The sequence below is a fragment of the Pezoporus occidentalis genome, unplaced genomic scaffold, assembly GCF_034315485.1.
Source record: "Pezoporus occidentalis ecotype Australia unplaced genomic scaffold, CSIRO_AGI_Poc_V1 ctg7, whole genome shotgun sequence".
Classification (NCBI taxonomy): Eukaryota; Metazoa; Chordata; class Aves; order Psittaciformes; family Psittacidae; genus Pezoporus; species Pezoporus occidentalis.
Window position 1 is genome coordinate 7,006,849 of NW_026916052.1, and position 22,226 is coordinate 7,029,074.

Sequence of the window (22,226 nt, forward strand, 5' to 3'; positions counted from 1 at the left end):
TTCCAGGTAAAATTAAGCAGGTGTACAGGTACACACAAATTTTCTGTATACAGCTGCTGCACAATAAAATTTTTTGATGGATTAAAACACCTGGTCTGCCCCTGTCAGTTTCAGATGATGTTATTTTTCACATTGAATTATATCTTTGTATTTATTAAAAAAAAGTGTAAGTCTAAACTTTGGTCAGCTCAAGTCAATGACAATTTAGCTATTGATTATAATGAAAACAGAACCAGACCTAGGAAAGAAGTGTAAGTCGTAACTTTTCTTTTAGCCGTTTTGGCAACTTCCCTGTCAGTGTCCTGTGTGGGTTTTTGTTGCTGTAATATTAGATACTCCTTTGCAGACTGCAGCCAAATGCATTTCTGTAGTATCTTCAGAGAAGCAACACTAGATTCCTATCAGCTTCAGTCATTGCTTTCATGCTAATCAAAGCGTGCGGTGTCCATCTGTATAGAAATGAGTGGGGCTGAGCACAATACAGCACTCTTTCTCTTGAAGAAATAATGAATCCCTTGCATGAACTACTTTCAAAGACATGAAATGACACTGAGAGCAGGATGTATGACTTCAGAAGTTTGTACTCCTAGTAGCCCTACTTGTTAATGTAATTTGTACAGCTGCATTTTCTATGAGCCCTCCATTTCTCATCACTGAATTTCAAGGCTCTCTTCATCATTGCCAGAGAAGTTTCTGTCTTCATGAGACTAGAATTTGGCAGAGAAATCATATATATGCTAGAAAATAGATGAATTAGAATTATTTGAAAATTAAATATCAAGCATCTATTGACATTTCATTTCTGAGTTTTGTTACATGTGAACTTGATAGTAGTGTAATTGAGTAATGTTTTACATGAGTCATTATGAGCTTAGGTTTTTTTGAAACAGAATAAAGAAGTGAGATTCCCTAATTTAAAACATTTTCTCACATAGCATTTCTTAAGGTTTTCTATCTGAAGATAGTGTGGTGCAGAGATTTGAGGCAGGGAATCTGCATATCTGTGTTCCTTTTTTTTTTCCCCCTTATTTTATCTGACAGTATCTGTAGACTACAATCTGGTTGATGTACTTTACTCTTGATTACTAACATCCTAAAAAAAGTTTATTTCTTTACCATGCACAATCTTAATCCCAGAGGTTATTTCTACATAGCATCTAAATTAAAAACCAAAATCCGATGAAGCTATTCCCCTATATCCTGGTTTGTTGATTTCTGGTTGTGGTTTGTTGCTAGTTCAGGGGCGGAGGACGGGACGGGGGGGACAGTTTATGAAAGAAAGTAGGTGCATTTCAGTAGGTCCTGTCTTTTTTAAAAAAACACAAACTTAAAAACTTATGAGTGTAAAAACTTCAAGTAAAACTTTAGAGTACATTTTAGGGGTAAAAATATATAGCTCAGAGTACTGTTTTCTTATATATTTTTTTAAATTATTAGAAAAAAGTACAATAGTTTGAATGTTTCACTTAAAAGCAAAAGATAGAGATTCATGAGTGATCTAATTTCCAATGATTATTGGTAAATACCATTTTAAATAAGGTGGGGTTGCCATTTATTTCTGGTGCTGTTCTGTAATTTGAAACAGAAAATGAAGGAGCTTCAGATAGATTTCTTTTGAGAAATGTTTGTTGTTTTGTCCTACATTTTGAATTAAGTGATGCTCGCGTGTTCATTTTATCAATATGTTTTGAGTAATGATGTATGTCTCTATTCCCTGAACAAAACAAGGTGCAGGAAGGGTTTTGTCACAGAGTCCAAATGTGTTCCTTGGGCATATTTTAGTGGTGTACAGATTCTTAGGGCTAAACAAGCTTTTTGACTCCCTGTGCATATACATTATCTTTGCCATTTGTGATGGAAGAAATCCACCATTTGTAATGAAAGATTTGTCTAATATAGTTTATGCCTTAATCAGACTGTGAATGAATATCGGCAGACAATGAAATGAAGCAGTGATGTTATCCATGATGATTGCAAGACATTGAGATATTATGTCACATGTTAAATGTGTTTGACTATGTTAAAAATGTTGTCTTGATTTTTTTCCATTCTGTTTTCTTGTTCTTTTGACACCTCCTTTGTTTCCTGGTAGCTAGACTGTAATGCAAACCCTAGGTCATATGCAGTAAGTATAGCATGTTGACAGATGTGTCAAAAGGAAATTGAAGGCAGAGGAAATCTTACCTTAGTAAATGCCTATTAATATTTTTGAATTTATTTAGAATTAGTTTTTACATATCAAGTTTCTGCCTATATCCTGTCCTCTCTCCTGAGGACAGGTTACTTCCTGTAATAGCATGTAACAGAAGAGTATGAGTAGTCTCTGTAGGAATGATCTATGTGTTGTGGGAAAGCTGATAAATCTCATATGTGCCTATTTATTGTTGTTTTTCACTGTACAAACCAGAAAGTTATATTTGGATGAATGTCTGACTTCCTAGGTGTTGCACAGATTATTAGGTCAGATGGACAAATGGGAAAAGATTTTTCCTGAACATTTCTCTGTAAAGAACAGTAAATTACCTGAGTTCTAATGTATACTGTAATTCCTTGAAAGAACAGACACAAAGAGGACAAGCCAGCCCCTAAGCAGGCACTACAAAATGAAAATGTATACTATGATTAAACAGGAAATAGGCACATCAAATTATTTAGGCTTCTAGAATCCTCTTCTGAGTTGAGTTTAATCTCTAAAAATTAAAAAACATTGAATTTTGTGCAAAATTTTGGTTTGGTTTAGGTTTTTTGGCTCAATTACAAATTCAGAATTGATACTTCCCAAACCGTGTAATAATGTCTGGTTTTTTACTATTTAATTTGTGTGTTTCATTCTTTTTTTTTTTTTTCCTTATTGGAAAGTTGGTTTGATTTACTCTTTTGTGTAATTAATGTAAGCTGACATGTAGGGATAAAGATGGAGAAGGCAAAAGAAATTTAAGCATAGAGCTGTGTGGATGCTGGGCATTTAAATTCCACACTTGTTCTTCTGGCAAGTGCCATAGCAAGATCAGAAAAAAAGAAAAATCACAGTATGAATATCTTATGATAGTGCTTGTAAGCAATATAGAAAAATTACATAAGCAAGCCATTCTCACTGTTAGAACAATTTTCTGGTGGACATTGTAAACCATTTCCTTTAGACTATTAAGGGGAATTAACTGCTTTGTACACTTAAAAAGGCAAAATGCATTCAGTAAGATTTGCTAGCCCAAAGCCTGTTCTTCTTCCCTTTGACTGGAGGTGCTGATGTAGAAAGCGTTCTCAGGTAACTGCATCTTGACATTTATGGTAAGGTGTTTGCCTTGAGGAGGAAAGGGTAAATGTTATCTGTAAATTATGATGATAGTGAGTTGGAAAAAGAGGGGTTTCTATCAAGAAATAAAACAGTAACTTGAGGGTGTTTTTGTTTCTAAGATAAAAATAACATTTTTGGTTGAGACTGAAGACTCATTTAATGGGAAGCACCCTTAAGCTATTGTTTGGATGAACATATAAATTGAATATTCATATTTGACAAGAAAGATGAGGAAAACCATAAAACAAGGTGGTAAACGATAATTCTCTAGGAGCAAATAGAAGTGATACAGCTGGTGTATCTCCTTTTCCCTCTTACATCTTTCCTTTTTCTTCCTGTCCTGGGTTTAGCAGTAGCAGTCATTTTTTTCTCCTTCTTAGTAGCTGGTGCAGCTACTTGTGTTTTGACTTTCAGCCTGGGAATAGACCTGGTAACACTGATGTTTTTAGTTGTTGCTAAGTCATGTTTACTCTGACCAAGGACTTTGTGACTCTCATGCTCTGCCAGGGAGGAGGGGAAGCCAGGAGGAAGCAGAGACAGGACACCTGACCCAAGCTAGCCAAAGAGATATTCCATACCACAGCACGTCATGCCCGGGGGGGGTAACTGGGAGTTACCCAGAAGGGCATGGTGTCTCTTTTGGGGGTCAGACTCCTTTTGGCAGGTGGTATCGTATTCTCTTCCCTTGTTATTTTCTCTTATCATTGGTGATAGCAGTAGTGATTTGTGTTATACCTTAGTTACCTAGTTCTTATCTCAACTCCTGGGAGTTCACATTCGTCTGATTCTCCTCCCCATCCCTCGGGGGGGGGGGGGGGGGGGGGGGGGGGGGGGGAAGGAAAGAAAGAGGGAGGAAGGGAGGGGAGAGTGAGTGAACGAGCTGTCTGACTGGTTTTAAACCACGACACTTCCCCTTCCTCCTCTTCTCTACCTTACCTTGTTTTCCAGTCTTTTCTTCTATACATGTTAAGAAACACATTCTAAAGGGATAACTGAAGTTTACACAGTGAAAGATGCTGCGTCCAACAGTCATAGTCCCTCATGGAGTCCCAGGGAATGAAGAGGATAATGTGACAGCATCCATTAAGATGATACCCAATATTTTTTTCCACTTTTATCTTTTCAGGGATTTCAGCATCCACAAGAAATCAAAAAGAGGTCATGATTCTGTCTTGTCTTTTGTGTTGGGAAACTTTTCTTCTGTGCAGTGTGTTTACATACAGCGTAATTTTCACAGGCAGCCTTAAAAGTTTTGGTTTGTGAATGGAGGAGTAAATCTAAAATCAAGAAAGAGAATAATTCAGTAAGCATTGGTGTTAAGAGAAGTGTCCCAGAATAAAGCTCTTCTACTGTAAATTTGTACTATTAAACTCTCTTAGTTTTTAAAGTAGGGTCGCCAAATTACTGTTGCCCGCTGGAGACAGCACATGGTAAACCCTGGACTGTGACCAGGAGCTGTTTGGGACTAGAAATTTGGCAAGCCTAAAACAATGCTGGGGCCCATTTTAGCAATTTAAGAGCATAGACAATTGCGTCCCAGTAGCATAAAAACATTTCCTGACAAATGTAATTTTACTAGCATAGATGTAGGGACTAAGACTAAAGTTTAAATCCTTGAAAGAAATCAATGGGATCCTCAACAACCACTCAGGGAAATAAGAGAACAATAGGGTGCAAAGGCATTTTGGCTTTATTCATTTTTAATTACTGAAGGATTGCATGATAGTGCTTGTGCAGGTGCAATTAGCCCTTCCTCCTCCTGTTGTGATATCACGTCATTCTCCTGACTTCATTGGGTACCTCACTGATGGTTTTGGGTTTTTGGGGTTGTATGGTTTTGGTTTCCTTTTCTGAAAATCAAACTAGGCTGACTTCTTACTGCGTATCTCTAGTCTGTACAAGATGAGTCGCTCCAAACAGTAAGTTAGGAGCCTGTGAAAGGGAGGCTCCGGGCAAAATGGTGTGTGGCTTGTGTGGACTACCCATAATAGCAGTTTTGCCTGTGGTGCTGAAGGCTGAGTGCTGCCGCAGGGGAGAGGAAAGTCTGCTGTGAGCCAACTGAAATCCACGGGAGGGTGAAAGAAGTATTTGCCACCTTTTGGTGACAAAGGCTTCAGTAGGTGACTGCATGCTAAAGAGCCAGTATTGATGGATCAGTTCACAGTAAGCTGGTGCTCATCAAGCTATAAAGGTTCTGAGTTAACATTTAAGGAGGCTGCTCTGCTGTGTTCTTACTGATAATTGCAGTCTTACTGCTGCTGTACTACTGAGTGCAGTTACATACATGTGAAAAAAATCATGAGCCCTATGCCAGGGCAATCCTTGAGCTCCCAGGGGATTGCGGGGAGGAATACAGTGGATCAATATCCAAGGGCCAGTGAGCACTGAAGAGCCACATCCATGCAAAGTCCTCCATGCCGTGTGGAAAAACAAAGACTTTCCACACTTAGGTTGGTCCCATTGGTTGTTCTTGTATTTCCACTGTCAACTGGCACTGGGGCTTGGGTTAGGACAGTTCAATGAGCTGCTTCCTCTGTCATCTTTTCTTTCCATTACTGAGGTCTTTTCCTTTTCCCTCCAGTGGAGCATTAAGTTGGTTTTAAAAGCACAGATGAAGGAAAAGGAGCAGGTTCTACTGATCTCCTTTCAAAGCATGACTGATTTATCAGTTATTTGCTGTGCAGAGTGCTGTAGACAGCTAATCTGATAGATTACAGGAAAAATTTCTTCTCCAGGTTAATTACTGTCCTTTCCTGGATACATAAGATTCAGCTGTTAGTGCCAACAGTAGTTATTTTGTCTGAAGACAGAGCTCATACAAGGCATGTCTGAGCAAGCAGGCATAGCACATATTTAATGCTGGGTGCTCATATGAACGTACCAGTGCACATACCTTTGAATTCCTTTGCCTGTGTTGTCGGGAGGCAGATGCTGTTGCCTGGCACAGTGATCACAGATTTTACAAGCAATAATGTGTGTCATTTCCACAGTTCGAAAAAAACCCTTAACAATAGAGTTAACAGGAGCACTGCTGAAAAGAGCACTTGCCATGATGAGCGCTAATTTAAAGTGTGCCTCTTCTTCCCTCTTATATTCTGGTTTATTGCTGTCAGGCTGTTCCTGGGTTCTGGCCGCACGGTGCTGCTTTCCAATAGAAATAAGAAACATGAAAGCACATTTTAGAGGAAAACATGTAACATAATACAGGAGAAAGTAGGTCAGTTTTCACTTGCCAATGCCCCTTTAAGTTAACAGCTGTGGGTCAGAATACATTTTTTATACAGAAGCACAGACAGAAAATGTAAGCTTGCGCAGTGATGTCTCGTGCTGTTCATAACCTTCACCTTATGACCTTTGATGTGCTGTGTGGCAAGTGATCAAAGACACAAAACCAGATTTTTTTTGGTTGTTTTAGTGGATTTAATGTGTCAGTTTTCTGAGAATACTGTATTTATATACACAGGGTTTTTTTTTAATTGGCACAGTCTGTGAAGAATTATTTTCATCTCTTAGGGAAGGGAAGGCAGGGATGTACTTTTAGTGTGTTCCTAAAAGTCCTTGAAATACGGGTTCTTGATTGCAAAGTTGTAACTGAGATTTCTTAGTATTTTATCATTGTTTCTTTTTTATTGTATGATACCCATTTCACATACCTACCCTTGTCTAAATAATTAGAGGTCTGCATTCTTATTTACAGGTTGTCTGCAATTGCTAGGTCACTGTTTCTAATACCCTTAATGGTGTATTGCTCATTAAAAGGCAGAATTTGTTGCTATGCTTTCCTTCAAACTGCCTCAATTCTAAAAGAGAAATCCCTGTGATTTTTTTCTGTGCTTTCTATATATTTTGTATAATTAGTAGCATCTTTCTAATGGAATTTAATAATCTACTCTAACTGAAAGTACTTGGAAGTATTTTAATGGTAAGAAAACCGTGAACTTAAAGCATCATAAATGGGCAATCCTTTCAGTAGTTTTGCATAAGACTGTGGACAGTACACATTAGACAGGAAAACCACGTGTGCCACCAGCTTTGTACGAATTAGAACACTTCCTATAACAGCTCTATGAGGAAGACATGGTAGATGAATAATTTGGATAATAAGGCATTGTAACTTTGTTCTGGTGCATGGGTAGAGCCAAAACTGCTTGAATGCTGCTTAAGGAATGGCATAGAAATTCGTTTATAACTGAAATTATTTTGTGGTACTTAGAGAGCCTTTTGAAGTACAGGAAGATTGCCAACATGGAAAAATGTATTAGAAATGCAGAAGTGTGCTATGATAAATATAGCACTCATAGGTGGGGTTAAAGGCTGTGATATAGCTGTGTGCATTCAGATTTATTTACTGCACAGAAATGAATCCCAAATGGCTGTTTTTTTGCTTTGCTGACTGTAATCTCAACAAGGCAGACTTACAGACATCTGCTAAGGGTTTTTTTATTATTATTTGGTTAAGATTTTGAGATTGAGGTGAGAAAAATCCAACTGTCACCTAGAAATGACCCCAAGGGGGTTTCACAGATTTGTCCAACATGTTTTTCACAGATTTCTACAGGCTTAGAGGTATTCTTTGATCTGAAGTGCTTCAGACTGTGACAACTCACATTTGCTAAAAAATAATGGATTGATTTATGTGGTGTGCTGTTTAACCTTTACTCAGTGAAGCTTTTTTCAAAATAAGAAGGATAAAGACCAAGCAAGGGACAAGTTGCCCACATTTTTCTTCAGCAGGCATTGAAAGATACATCAGTTAATCCACTGTTATGTCTGCAAATAATTCCTTATGCTAAGTAGCCCCTCACATTCATAGCCACTGGGCTCACTCACAGTATGTTAATAACTGTCAGGAGATTTATTTCACAGTGAGCTTCTTATCTAAAAAAGATGTAGTCTTTGTATGTCTGTTTAGTTAGTATACTGTTGTAGTCTGACTGAGAATTGTCTGCAGTGTGATGCTTTTCAGGAAAGAGTGTGTAGACCAGGTAGTACTTCCAGCTATGGCCCTGTTGTGCCACACAGGTATCTGACAGCAGTAACATCAAGGAGAAACATTTTAGATTCTCCTTTCTTTCTCTAAGTAAATGCATGCTGATAACATTCTGACGAAATCAGAGCACAGGAGCAAGTGACATTATGGGAATTCTCTGTGATGCGTTGTAATGTTGGATTTTCAGTTTTTAAAAGTGGTTACATTTGTAATTGGTGAATAAAAAGGACCAATTTATCCCTTGCTGTGAGAAACATTTTTCTTATATATTATTCTCATGAAGCCTCTAATTCAGCCAAATGTATTATGTAAATGGAACCTATGAAATACCTTCTAAAATATATACCAGATTTGCATTACTAGACTGTTATGTTAGATTGAGCAAGGGCCCTTTTTACATTATATGGCAAATTTTTTGACTTTCATAATACTCCTTTCTAAAATAAATTGTGTTTGGTGCAAGGCTTCTATTAATAACTCTTGGGGTTATCCTAAATGGGTACTTACTAGTTTCATCCAGCCATTATGAATATAATCTTTACATCTCTGTCTTTACTGATCTTAGGGACCAAACTTCTGTATCACTTTTAAGATAGAAGTGCTTTCTTTTGATACAAAATCTGAAAATGTTGGAATACAGTGACTGTTCCAGTGCCAAATGCGTTTGAATAAATCTGCATTGCATGCAGATTGAGTTTCTCAAAGCCTTACGCCGCAGATACTGTGGGTTGCAAAATTAGCAGACAGTATAATAGCTGTGAAAGCTTAAGCTCATGTTTTGTGACAGTCAGAACCCAGACTTATAGCTAGTTCATGCGCGTTGCTTGCAAGTTTGGTACTGGTAAAAGATAAGAACAACGTTAATCTTAAAATGTTCTAACAATACAGTTTAAGTGTATAGGTATATAGCTGTGCTTTTTCTGGACTATAGAGAATCATAGAATGGTTAGTGTTGAAAAGAGACCTTAAGATCATCTAGTTCCAACCCCCCTGTCATGGGCAGGGATGCCTCACCCCACACCATATCACCCAAGGCTCTATCCAGCCTGGCCTTAAACACTGCCAGAAATGGAGCATTTATTTAAAAACAGTTGTAATATATTAAGAAGCAAAAATATTTGTCAAAAAATAATTTACATTAGTAACTGGCAGTACTAGTTCATTGGCATAATGAAATGCTGTCAGTCTTGGTTTCCTACAACTTTAAGTGGAAGTGTTGATAATGCCATTTTTATTTCTGGCCTGTTTTTTTTTTTAAGACATTCAACTTCTGATGGCTTTCTATTGTGGATCTGTTCTTACGCATAAGATAAGTTTTGTCTTTGAAATTAAAGTGTTGTAAATTTAGATCCCTTGAGCTTCCCATGAAACTAAAAAAGATACTCAGATACTGATGTAATAAAAATGGGCAGTTAACCCTAAAAATGATGTATCTATTAAAGTTATAGGAAATTTTAATTATATCTGCATTTCAGAAAGAAATATTTGGGATGTTTTGCTTAAGGTTTCATTTATCTGGTGAACACTGGGGACTTTTGTCCCAAAGGGCAAGATGACTGCTCCTCCTGTTCTCTATAATGATTTTGGGACCATCCAGATCTAAAATGATATAGATCAGCTTCTCATTTTGCCTAACAGCTGTCTTTTAAAAATTATTATTTGTTACATTCAGAACAGCAAGGGGGTAACTAATAAGGATTAGTAATGGGGAGGTTTTATTTAATTCAGTTTCTAATCTGCTTTATTCAACAAAATCCTTAAAACACAGAAATTGTATTTTTGGAGATACCAACACACTGCCATGAATTCTATAGTATGTGCAGCTCTAAAGCATATTTTCATGGAAGATTAAATGCTTATATACAGTATCTGAAATTATTATTGATTACATTTTGCAGTTGTATTCTTACATTGAGGGCTTGATGATTTACTATTTCAGTGGGTTTTCATAGCATCGTCTAGCAGAATTTATAGAAGCTAAAGGAGTATTGTTAACTCTAATGATTTTGTCACAAGTACTACTGTATTTGATGTTGTATTTTAATACCTGTATCCTGGACTACCATGAACATGTGAAAATTTGTCCTTTTACTTTTAAAAATAATTCCTTTTCTTCATAGTTACTAAAAATGTTAACATATAACCCATTTGTTTGTTTGCCCACAGACAAATAAAAGTAGTTGAGCATTTTTCTCAGCTTATACATGTCTCAATTTTTCCAGTTTTGATACTCAAGGTTGATCATACTCTTCAAGAAGGAGAGATAAGCAAGCAATATAGGATAACAGAGTACAAACAGTGCTTTATCAAGGTGTTCATAGTCATTGTTTCAGAATTAACAGTTAAGGTACCTCCATCAGGAGTTAGCAGAAGTTAACCTGTATCAGAGCAAACCGATCAGGTGTTCCTGCAGTGAAGACTGCAGTGAAGGCACATTTCACCTGTATGTAATATTTCCTAACTTACTCATTTTTTCTTTCATCTCCAGTGTGCTGGTCCTGAGCAGAATATTGGGAGGTGCTGCCTCTCCTGGCTGTGGCCAGTTTGCAGATTTGATCCCATCCTTATTAATCATTTTCACTGGATTTTTTTTGTTCTTTTTCGTTTTTTTTTGTTTGTTTTTTTTTTTACAGGAGTCCTGTGCTTGTGTTCCAGTGTGTGCATCGCCATGTCATTTGCCTAGACTGTTTCCACTTGTACTGTGTGACTATGCTGAATGACCGCCAGTTCATCCATGACCCAGAGCTTGGCTATTCTCTCCCTTGTGTAGGTATGTTTAAACTGATTTTTTTTTTGTTTTGTTTTTTAATTTATGTGATTCTGATTTCATGTCAAGATTTTTTTTTTTTAATCACCTATTAGTTTTGAATATATGTGTGGAATCATACTGTTTTCATATGACTTGTTTAATTTAATGGAGAAAATATTTGAATATCGGAGCCTTTCTTGCTAGACATGTGAACTGAGGAATTAACTGGATTCGAAAGGGCATTTCTTTTAAAAGCAGATGCATACTTTCCTGCTCCGGCAGGGGGATTGGACTAGATGATCTTTTGAGGTCCCTTCCAAACTCTAGCATACTGTGATACTGTGTGATATTTTCTTTACATTAGAATTTTGTAATCACAAAATGTTAGCAGATGATAGCATTACACTCTGGTTAAAAAATATCACCTTGACTTCCACATTTCCACTTTCAAATTAAGTAAAGTGTTAACTTTCTTGGCCTGTCTTCAAGTACTAATAAAAAGAGGACTGCAATGGGAATTTCAAATAGCTTTCCTGTTGATGAAGTTATTGCTACTAATTGTCAGCTTGAATGTCATTGAATGAAATGACATCTACCATCTCTACTTGAGAAGATGGTGGATTATCTGTTCTACCTGAGCAGGAGACAGTTTAACTTAACAAAATAAAGGCTTACACTGAACCTGAAGACATGTTTTGAGAATTGATTCCATTGCAAATTCTCAAAAATTTTGCTGTGAACAAAAAAAAAAGTAGAATTTATTTTTCATGTTGCTATATTTGAACATGTGCTTATACGTTTCTCACAAGTACTGTATAATTTTCCAGCATATTAGAAGCTGAATGGAAGATAGATTTGCCTGGTTACATGAATGGCTGGCAAATAGATTTCAAATTACTAGATAGGGGAAAAAAAGACAAAATTTCTTAGGAGAGTGGCATTTACTTACTGTGAGAACATGTTAGAACAGTAAGAACGTGAAAGAACAGTAGTAAAAACTGTTAAACTCACTTGGTTTTAATTGCTTCAGGAGCAGGATAGCAATGGTCATCACCTTCCACTCAAATTGCTGTTTATGTGCTGTCTCACCAGGTCTCATTTTACTTACAGCCCAACAGTTTGCTCTGCTACTGCATTTACACACTGATCTCATACTGCACGAAACACTTTATAACATTGTGTAAGAAATTTTGTCATAAAGAACCTGACAGGAACTTTATACCCAGTTCTCTTTCCTTGACCTTGACATTACTATAGTACTGTGTGGCAGTCTGTACGCTGAGCCTCCCTCCTTGCTTCTCCAAAATTTAATCCATTTTCTGCTCCCACACAAATTAATCAGCTACTTGAGATGGATCCATCCTTTTTTCCCTCTTTTTTTATCAGTTCTCTTCCTCTTTTCCTTTTAGCTCCCTAAGTTGATCAGTTGTTCCAGTGGTGCAGCAAGCAACTCATCTTTCTCCTCTCTTGTGAGCCTTCTTGCTGCCATGGCTAGCATCACAGAGTTTCCTCCAGTTTAGGTGTTATGTTAAACTAATGACCCTTACACAACTTCTGTCTGTAAACCCATTGCTAGTCATGCTCCACAAAACTTGTATTAGGATTTTTTGCAACTCTAATTAACTCTACTTCTGTTCAGAAGTTTTGTCTGTCTTTTTTTTTTTTTCTCAAAGAGGAGACTAAGAAGTTTGCAAAAGTTTTTAACCCTGCCTGGCAGTAGCAGGCTAGTTTTTTTCTCTCCTCTATGTGTTGAACTGTATGGGAATTGAGCAGTAGAAACAGAGTAGGTATGGCATGAGGGGAAGATGCAAGAAGACAGAGTGAAATGCTCAGAGATGCGATTTCAGTCTTTGCATGGTGAGGAAGACATTGGCTTGGCCTGAGAAAGGAATATTGTAAAGGATGTGCAAAGGTAAATGGTACTTCTGCTGTTCACGTGAGATAGTGTTCAGCTGTGGTAATGGAAAAGCAGCTGTTGCTGTGAATCTAGCCTTAGCTGGGTTATACTTTAAGTGTTAAAATAGCTAAATATGGAAGTTTTAAAAGTTTCAGGACTCCCCAAATAGGAAAGTTGTTTTTAGAATACTATACATTAAGATTGTACTAATAGCAGTAGTAATAATAATACTATAACTGATACATTTTCTCTCTGAGCTCCTATTAGTAAGAATGTTTCTTGGAAAAATTTCTGCAGAGGTGCTGTCCTGTGCCAGTGGATGTCATAGTTTAGGTTTGCCACAGTGTAGTGCCCTGCTGTGCAGTACAGAGTTTCTAGAGGTAAAGCTGAATTGTAATGCTGAAGGGAAGGAAATATAGTTGTGTCAGTATAGCACATATTATAGGCTCTTTGACACTTCTGGTAGGCTGATGAGGACTGACAAGGCAAATACTGCTTTGAGATCTGTGCTAGTGTCTCTGCACAGTGGTGTGTGGTGCTGTCTAGGCATACCTGCTTGCTCAGAGCCAATCTGATTATCTCTAAGAAGTATTGACATTATACTGTGATGGCATGCTTTGTGTTGGAGAGGTTCTCAGTCACAGTGTATGAGTATTCAGCACTTTTAAATAATATTCCATCTAAACCTAAAATTGATTTCTACCTCCATCAGTCTGCTGTGTTATCAGTTCTGTACCAAAAAAGGCATTTGTAAGCATTATCTTTCAGAGTGCTTTGCAGGATGAAGAATTTAAGCAGTGCTATTATAACTTCAGTGATTCATTTCTGCAGCTATGTTCTGGTATGCAAGAAAATACCAGGTTACATTGGAGTTAGGAACTGATGACTATTCTTTGTTCTTTGAGAAAGTCATGAGGCTGAGGTTGCATCAGACCTGTGAGAAGAGTAATGCATGAGTTGCCAACCCTTTCTTTCTTACTGTTCAGCTACAGAGGATTTTAGCCTGCTTCATAGCTATGGATCTGGTGGCTTTCCTCAGAAATGAGTTCAATTGAGAAACATTCAAAACGGTATCCTGCTATTGTCTTTTTCACTTATCTTGGCATTCTTACTTTATAGTATAAGACAGCATTTTTGCAGTCTACAGTTAGCAATCTTAATTTTTGCAACTGCACTTTCCAGTTTGTATTTGCATGTGAGGATGGTAAAGCACTGTTGACACAACTTTCTGTAATTACCTCAGTTAAAGCCTAAAATGAATTCCCTTGACAAGAATGAATATCATGGGACATGCTAAGAAAAGACTTCTCTTTCTTACCGTGTCAGTGTTGGTTTAATACATGTTATCTCTGACAAAGCATGACTCAGAGCAAAAAATATTAGACCTGAGCTTTATTGAAAGGTTAGAGGTTGATTTGAGCCTGCTTCTAAAAGGAATACAAGACAAAGTTGTATTTACTGTAATGAGGTTTATGTCGTGGTAGGTGATGAGGTTACACAGACAGATCAAAACAGTCTGTATTAATACATGTATTTTTAAACATCACGGACTAATACTGAAATAGCATATATGGTGTCTTGAATACAAAATACTAACACTCTGACTTTGGACTTTGTAAAAATTATTTTATTTTCCATTTTCAGGTAAGAACAGATTTCCTTAAAAACTACCCCATTTCTTCAAGGCATATGTGCACACATTGCCCTAGAACTGTACAGGAGGGTTTGGTTTTGTAATTAAGCCTATTTAAATTGTTTGCACTTCCAATTAGTTCCATTCATTCTAGTGTTTTTCAAAAATAGAGATAACATAATGAACATAGCCTGAAGTTTCTGTTAACATTTGACTCACTGTTCCTGATTTTTATCAAGGGAATGTACCAACATAGCAAGTTTTTAATATCTTTTATTGGATCAATCTAGAGGTGAAAGCACCACACACAACAGAATAAAAATAAACAGCAGCTGCTACAGCAAAGGGTCACAGTGACAGACAAGATCAGCATTATCATCACATGTGTATGATAACTTGAGCTTGAAAGCATCTAGGGATTTCAGATAAACAGTGCTTCTCAAGTAGGTTCAATTTCTTGCTTCCTGGTACAGATATAGCAGAAGATGCATTTTGTTACTGCGTTCAGGTATTTTGTATGGTTATATCCTTGCTTTGCTTTGATTTCTGTTATGTGGCCTAATTAAGCAGGAGATAATACATGCTCAGAAGAAGGCTATCATCTCAGCTGATGAGCTGTGATACATCACCTTGATAATTCCATAGGTTTGCTTTGTTCCAACACAAAATGTGTCATTGCTGTAATTTTTAGAAGAACAACATTAATTTCTTAGTGCTTAGCTGCTAATGCTGCCAGGCAGCACTACTCCAGCTGAGAACAGCCAGCATTGAGGGCTGCAGTTCTGAGCATGATAACTAGTGCATTGATAGGATTAGCTGTTGAGAGTAGTGTAGCAGAAGCCCCAAGATTCAAACCCACTGTATCAGCTCAGAGCAAGGACTTACAGATAGGAGCTGGCTGGATTTTATTGGTCATAAAAATAAAAAAGCAAACGCTACAGATTATACTCTCTCTGCCCTTGCTAAATGGCAGCAAAAATCTATCCCATCTCTCTGTATGGTGTCTTGTACTAATGAGGCTTCATGCGTAGAAATTTCCATGAGTGGTGACCTCCAAGTATCTTTGAAATAATTAATAAGGTGCTTAGAGGGATAGATTTGCATATGCATGAAAGATCATTTATGGTTATTTAGTTACTGTGCAGGGCAAAGAATCTCATAGCATTACCTCAGAGCAGGAATTGTATACAAATATTCAATGTATTAGCCCATTTAAACACATGCTGTTCCTATGAATACTGTTTCTTTTTAAAATAACATTACAGCATTATAGGTCTTGGTCCCCAGGGTAAAATAAACTTCCACAGATCTTTGGTAGAAGAAAAGGTGATGAGGCTAAGGAAAGGCAAGGTTTTACACTGCTGTAGGCACTTTCCAAAATGTCTTTGCATCACTTTATTTCTTATGAGTAATCATATGCATGATGTGTTTTAAAGGAATCCAGATAAAAGATGTGGTTCTCCTGATGACTGCAAAACACTATTGTGTCTGGAAGTAATCTGATTTTACCACACAGATATATAAATAAATAAGTGAAATTACCACCAGTTTGGGTATAGAACTGCTAATAAAAAAGACTAAAGCTTTAAAGTATAATAAATTGCCTTGAGAGCTGTGTTCCATTGAAAGAAAGCTTCTAGGGACTGATTAAGGAGGCATATATATTAAGATTAAGTTCTTTATCCCATTACATGATATCTGTATAATAACGGCACCTTGTTATTCCTGTGGAGGATGTCATTGCAGTGGTGGATCTGAAACATCTTTCAAATTCATAATACCCAAAAAGAAAAGGGGAGAATAAACAGGTAGTCTAAGCAGTTGGCAAGTAAAAGGGAGGAGGAAAACTGTATTTGATTTGATAACTCCAAATAGTATGTTTGATTTTTTTCTATTACAGACAAAATCTCTATTAAATGTAGGAGGTCTGTGTGTGCGAGGGGTTTTAATGTGAAGGTCAGTGATCTATGACAGAGCCTTCTCAAGAAGAGTGCACTGGTTGGTACAAGCAATAAGATTTACCTGCTGTGAAGCCTCAATACATCAACACTTTCTGAAATCTCTGTTCTTCAATAGCCCTGCATAAAAAAATATTTGAAGTAACTTAGGAAACCGGAAAGGAAAGAAATATTAGTGATTATAAGGGGAATAAAATAAAAGGGATTGAAAGCACGCATATTTGCAGTTTTAGGAAGTTCTTCAAAGTGCTCCTTAAGTTGAATATTTAGAGAGGGGTTGTTAAATTCTTGGCAGCTATAAACTTTTTGTAATTTCTTGTTGGTATGAAATATCTGAGCATACAAAAGCAGTTGTAAGATGCTGGAGAAATGCTTTTTATTTTCTTTGTGTATTGTACAACTTAGAAAAGGCTTTTTCTATCCTGATGAATTAATAAACAAGAAATTGCAGTTTTCAGAGCATTTGTGGTGACAGTTCTAGTTGACAACATGGATAGTGGGACTGAGTGCAACCTCAGCAAGTTTGCTGATGACACCAAGCTGTGTGGTATGGTCAACACGCTGGAGGCAAGGCAAGCTGTCTAGAGGGACCTTGACAGGCTTGAGAGGTGGGACTGTGCAAACCTTGTGAAGTTCAACAAACCAGGTCAAGTGCAAGGGCCTACACCTGGGTCAGGGCAATCCCAAGCACAAATACAAGCTGGCAGAGAATGCATTGAGAGCAACTCTGAGGGGAATGACTTGGGGTGTTGGTTGACAAGAAGCTCAGTGTGAGCTGGCCAACTGTATGCTGGGCTGCATCAAAAGAAGCATGACCAGCAGGTTGAGGAAGGTGATTCTCTCCCTCTACTGAGCTCTAGTGAGCCCCCACCTGGAGTGTTGCATCTGATGACGGCAACATAAAAAGGGCATGGAACTATTGGAGCAAATCCAGAGGAGGACCACGAGGATGATCAGAGGACTGAAGCATCTCCTATATGAAGACAGGCTGAGAAAGTTGGGGCTGTTCAGCCTGGAGAAGAGAAGGCTGCGTGGAGACCTCATAGCAGCCTTCCAATGCCTAAAGGGGGCCTACAAGAAAGCTGAAGAGGGTTCTTCATAGACGGGCTTGTAGTGATAGGACAAGGGGAATGAGTTTAAACTACAAGAGGGGAGATTTGGATTAGATATAAGGAAGAAGTTCTTCACTGTCAGGGTGACAAGACAGTGGGACAGGTTGCCCAGAGAAGTTGCCCCATCCCTGAAAGTGTTCAAGGCGAGGTTGGATGGGACTTTGATCAGCCCGGTCTGGTGGAAGCTGCCTGTGGCAGGGGGTTTGGAACTAGATGATCTTTAAGGTCCTTTCCAACCCAAACCAATCCCTGATTCTTTTTCACCCCTTAAGTTTTAAAAGTAGATTCCTCTAATTGCCCTTCTTTTAACTTTTTGTAACTCTTGGTCAATATGCTAAGATGGGTAATGATTTTTTTCTGTAAGACTGTATGTGCACTGAACAAATAGCATAGCTCTGTGCAGCGCGTTGGAGGAAAGAGCCTTGTTGACCAAATTGTCCACTTATTTTTAAAAATTTTTGGAAGCTTTTCAGGGAATACAACTAGGCTGCTTTCTGTCCTCATCTAGTAGGTGAAGCTAACCGGACCTTGTTCAAGTAATTACAAGTTTATTGCAACTAGGCTTTGGTGGAGAAGGGAAAAAGCACATAGATGAACCAAATTTTTACTTTCAAGAGTTAATTGAATTTGCAGCAGTTCACTGAAGAATCTTTTTATGGTCTTCTGCGTTCTACTGTCACTGTGGGCATGAAATAAACATGAACCAACAGTGTATCAAGTAGGTTTTTTTGGGTTCTTTACTAGCACAGGCACATGAGGCTAGCTCAAAGGATACGTTTAGAAGTCACAACAGCTGCTTCATTTCCATTTTCAGTGTTGGCTGAAGTTCAAGCAGCAATGTCTGAGGTTTGTTCCCTCAAGTCTGCTCTGTTTCTGTAGCACCAGATTGCCAATTCCATATCTAAACAGCTTCAGTCTGTAGAACAAGCAGAGCTTGATCCCATGGTGTGTTTGAGGCAGGCATTGTATTCTTCTCTGGGAGCAGCTATAGTGAAATCATGCCATGTGATCCTTAAAAAAATATTAGTTGAAGTAATTAAATTCAACATGAGATGTCTTAACCATAGGTGTTCTACCTTATCTCTTACTAGATCTTCTGTTGAAATATATTTCATTTGTGAATTGTATGGAGATAGGCTTACCCTGGTTAGCAGTAATGAAGGATAAGAGATAATGAAAAGATCTTGCTTAGAAATCAATTGGCTTTCAGAGGAACTAGAAATGAACTTTCAAAGCAGACTTCTTTTCCTATGAAATAAGATGTCCACTGTCAAAGTAATAAAGAAATACTGAAGCAATGGCAGAAGTGTGTTGGAGGGTCTGTCTGTCCTTCATAATATCCACATCCAGCTGAAGTGAAGGTGAATTTTTCTCTCAGATTGAGTCAGTGAATGCTGTGGCTTTGTCTTTGGAAAAGAAAGGTATTCATTCTGACTGGAAGTGTTTCTGCCCATATTGGTTTATCTTACAATAATCACTTGATGTGGGTATATGGGTGGCAAGTCACTTCTAAGCTGCCATCTGACTGAGAAAAATCATCACTTGCATGAACAATAAAATATAGTCTTGTTAGTCATCAACTTTACACTCAATTACTTGAATAGGCTTTTAATTCAAGCTGTTTTCTAATTTGTCTTATATAAAGCGCTGTTATAGCAAGTTCAGTGATTTAGACTTTATCTCCTTGGAGTCTGTCTTCTCCAGAAAAACATATTTTTTAAGAAAGAAGAATAAGCTTTTGAACAGGAAGCTTTTGTGTTCATTCATGGCTGCAGATTTCACTTTGAACCATGGCTGCAGATTTCACTTTGAACCAGGACTAGATTCAGTTGTCCCTGGATAGTGCATAGACGTCCTGGATCCCCTTTCTGGGTGCTCCCAGTCTAGTCCATGGGCAGTTAATGAGGAAGAGTCTGGGTGAAACATGGGGGTAAGGGAGATAAATAGAAGAAAGGAATCATATACAGGGAAAAAAAGGGCGAAGGGTCATGAAGGAAGGGGACTGAGAGAGAGGTGAAAGAAGCAGTGCATTAAGAACTGTTAGTGTCTATTCAAGGAATGAAAGAAAAAAGTTCTAAAGAGGGAGAGTGGGTAAAGTGAGAAAATAACGCCTCCAGCTTCATTCACATTTTGGCAAGGCTGGGAATTTAGTTTTTAGTGACAGTAGTTCAGTGGTTTATGTGTGGACTGTTCTTCCACAGACTGGAGACACCTGAGTGTGTGTTCTAAAAATGTCCAATGGACTGTAGAAGATGCTGGTTTTCACAGCTAGAATGTGCTTGAAGTGTTTGTCTTACACTAGAGCAGCAGGAGGGGAAGCTGACCTTTCATGCCTGCCTAATAAGAGATTTCCTAATGTATCAGTTTTTACCTGAGCAGAGGAGGGTCTCTTTCAGTATAGCACCATCTCTGAGGTGGACTGTGCAGCAGCCTTTATAAAAATTATTACTGTCTGCTAACTTATATACTCCATGTATAACCTGCTGAGACCAACTGTGGCACATTCAACATGTGTTTAGTCTCTGAAGTCTGGTGATTAATGTTCCCCGAGTCACTTTCTAAGACTTGGTCTCCCACATTGCAGCATGTAGAGCTGCTGCCATATCATAGAACCAGCTAAGGACATTCCCCTTCAACAAGGAGTTGGCTTTAATTAAATTTCTGGGTCTGGAAATTGAAAATCTAATTTTCTTTTGACATTTTCTATATTACTACTTTGACAAAATTATGAAAATAATTAATCCCCATGAAGCAGACATCAGCATTGTAAGGGCTACAAAAATATTGCATATAAATAATGCTACTGATCACCAATCTGTTATAATTTATTGATGCAAGTTCTTATTAAAACTCTAAAATCAGATTTGTTCTTGGTACAACAGATACGTCAAATGATTGCACAATGTAGGTGCAAGCGAGGGTTATGAAAAGTAACATGGTTGAAACTGCAGTAAATTCTATCTCCCCAGAAATGTATTTCAAGAAAAGAAAGTCATGGGGGGGGGGGGGGGAGGAGATAAGGCGTACCATTTAGAAAAGAGATTTTCATTCTTTATTTGGGTCAAATACATTCCAATGTAGGGGTTGCCTAGAAGTGGTGGTGGATGAAATAACATTCTCATTCTGGTCCTTGGGGAATCCATGTTCACATTACAAAAGCTGTCATGTCATCTACTGCTAGTTGGTAGCCTTGTTTCCTTCCCTAAGAACACAGAAAAGGATCCTGTTAGTGTGGAAGTCAAACCAGCTCTTTGTAGCTGAAGTACTTTGTGGAAATCAGAAGCAAAGTCAGAACAAATGGTGTTGTTTGCACTGGTGAAAAGCCACTGAGATGCAATCTGCAGTGCTTTTATTCAAAATCCTTTCATGCTAGCTCAAGAGATTTTTTTTTTTTTTTCATGGAATCTGAACATCTGCACATTGCACTGTGTCAGTCTTGGAATTGACTGAAGTTATTGCACCTTAGTATTTTTCCTTAGGATTTGATGCCATAGGCCAATTTCAAGAATTGGACCTTTGTTATTGCAATTGTAATCTACCTGCATGACATTTGTTGTGGGTTTATTGCTGGATGGTTTTGAAGTGCTATTGCAATTGGGTAGATGGAGCAATGGCACTGAACACAGGCAGTTGGGAGAAGACCATGGAAAGAGGTAATATGGATTGCAGGGTCCCAGCCTGTTACAGTAAGAGGCCACTAAACTGTCAAGCTGTTGCTAATATAGATTTGCCACCATATAACAGAGTACTCTTATTTGTAAATAAGTCTAGATTCTTTAAGATAAAAATGCACGTGTTTAGCAGATGGTAAGTTTTAATAAGGTCTTGTAAAGGAATTACTGAGATGCTTACAGTTAGCTTTTTTGTACTTTGATGCCTGATAAATTTGGGCTAGTTAGAAATGTTTGTTTCATTTTCCAGTTTTAAAAACAATGTAGCCTCATTATTTCAATGAAAGCAAGAGGATAATAGAACAGATTATTCTCCAAAACAATTTAATATTTACTGCAATATTTTATGTTTTGACTTTTAAATGTCTGTAAAAGCACTAACATTGCAGTTTGCAGAGTTTAGGTGAATAGCATGGTTGGACAGAATCAGGGACATCTTCTAAAAATGAACTTTCCTAGTGCATGATTTAGTCTTATTCATAGCCGAAGTAAGGGTTAAAAGACAAAGGGATGCAATTAGCTAAGAATAACTGTGGAACTCAAGTTTTGCTTTTGTGTTGCTTCAGGGTCTTGAATATGAGGGTGAAGGAGTTTCTCTTCTAAGACTTTCCCATTTCTGAAATGCTTATGGAAATGAAACTTGCCAGACCCCTGCTCTTTGTGTCCTTCACGAACAATTTAAGTTTGAACAGTATTTACACATTCCATGTTAATATCTTTGCATACTTTGCTTACTGCAAATGCTCATGGATAAATTTCAACAGTAAATAATAAGTTGTAATACAGCCATGTTCAGAAGATTGCATAATATGTAGAATATTTTGTGTTATAGGCCTTGAACAGGCTTAGCAGGATGCAGCGCCAAAATGCATCCTACAGTCTGTTTATTTGTAACAGAGATCCGAATGTTATGGGAACAAT

At 37.7% G+C, this 22,226-nt stretch overlaps 1 protein-coding gene across 4 annotated transcripts in view; it reads left to right on the forward strand.

Moving 5' to 3' along the window:
* The window catches only part of PRKN (parkin RBR E3 ubiquitin protein ligase), a 725,154-nt gene that overhangs the window by 432,586 nt on the left and 270,342 nt on the right, over positions 1-22,226 (forward strand). For all 4 annotated transcript variants that reach the window (XM_062641870.1, XM_062641872.1, XM_062641873.1 and 1 more), the window contains exon 7: positions 10,919-11,055. In XM_062641870.1, the coding sequence (XP_062497854.1) occupies positions 10,919-11,055 (137 nt within the window). The remainder of the gene's footprint in view (positions 1-10,918; positions 11,056-22,226) is intronic.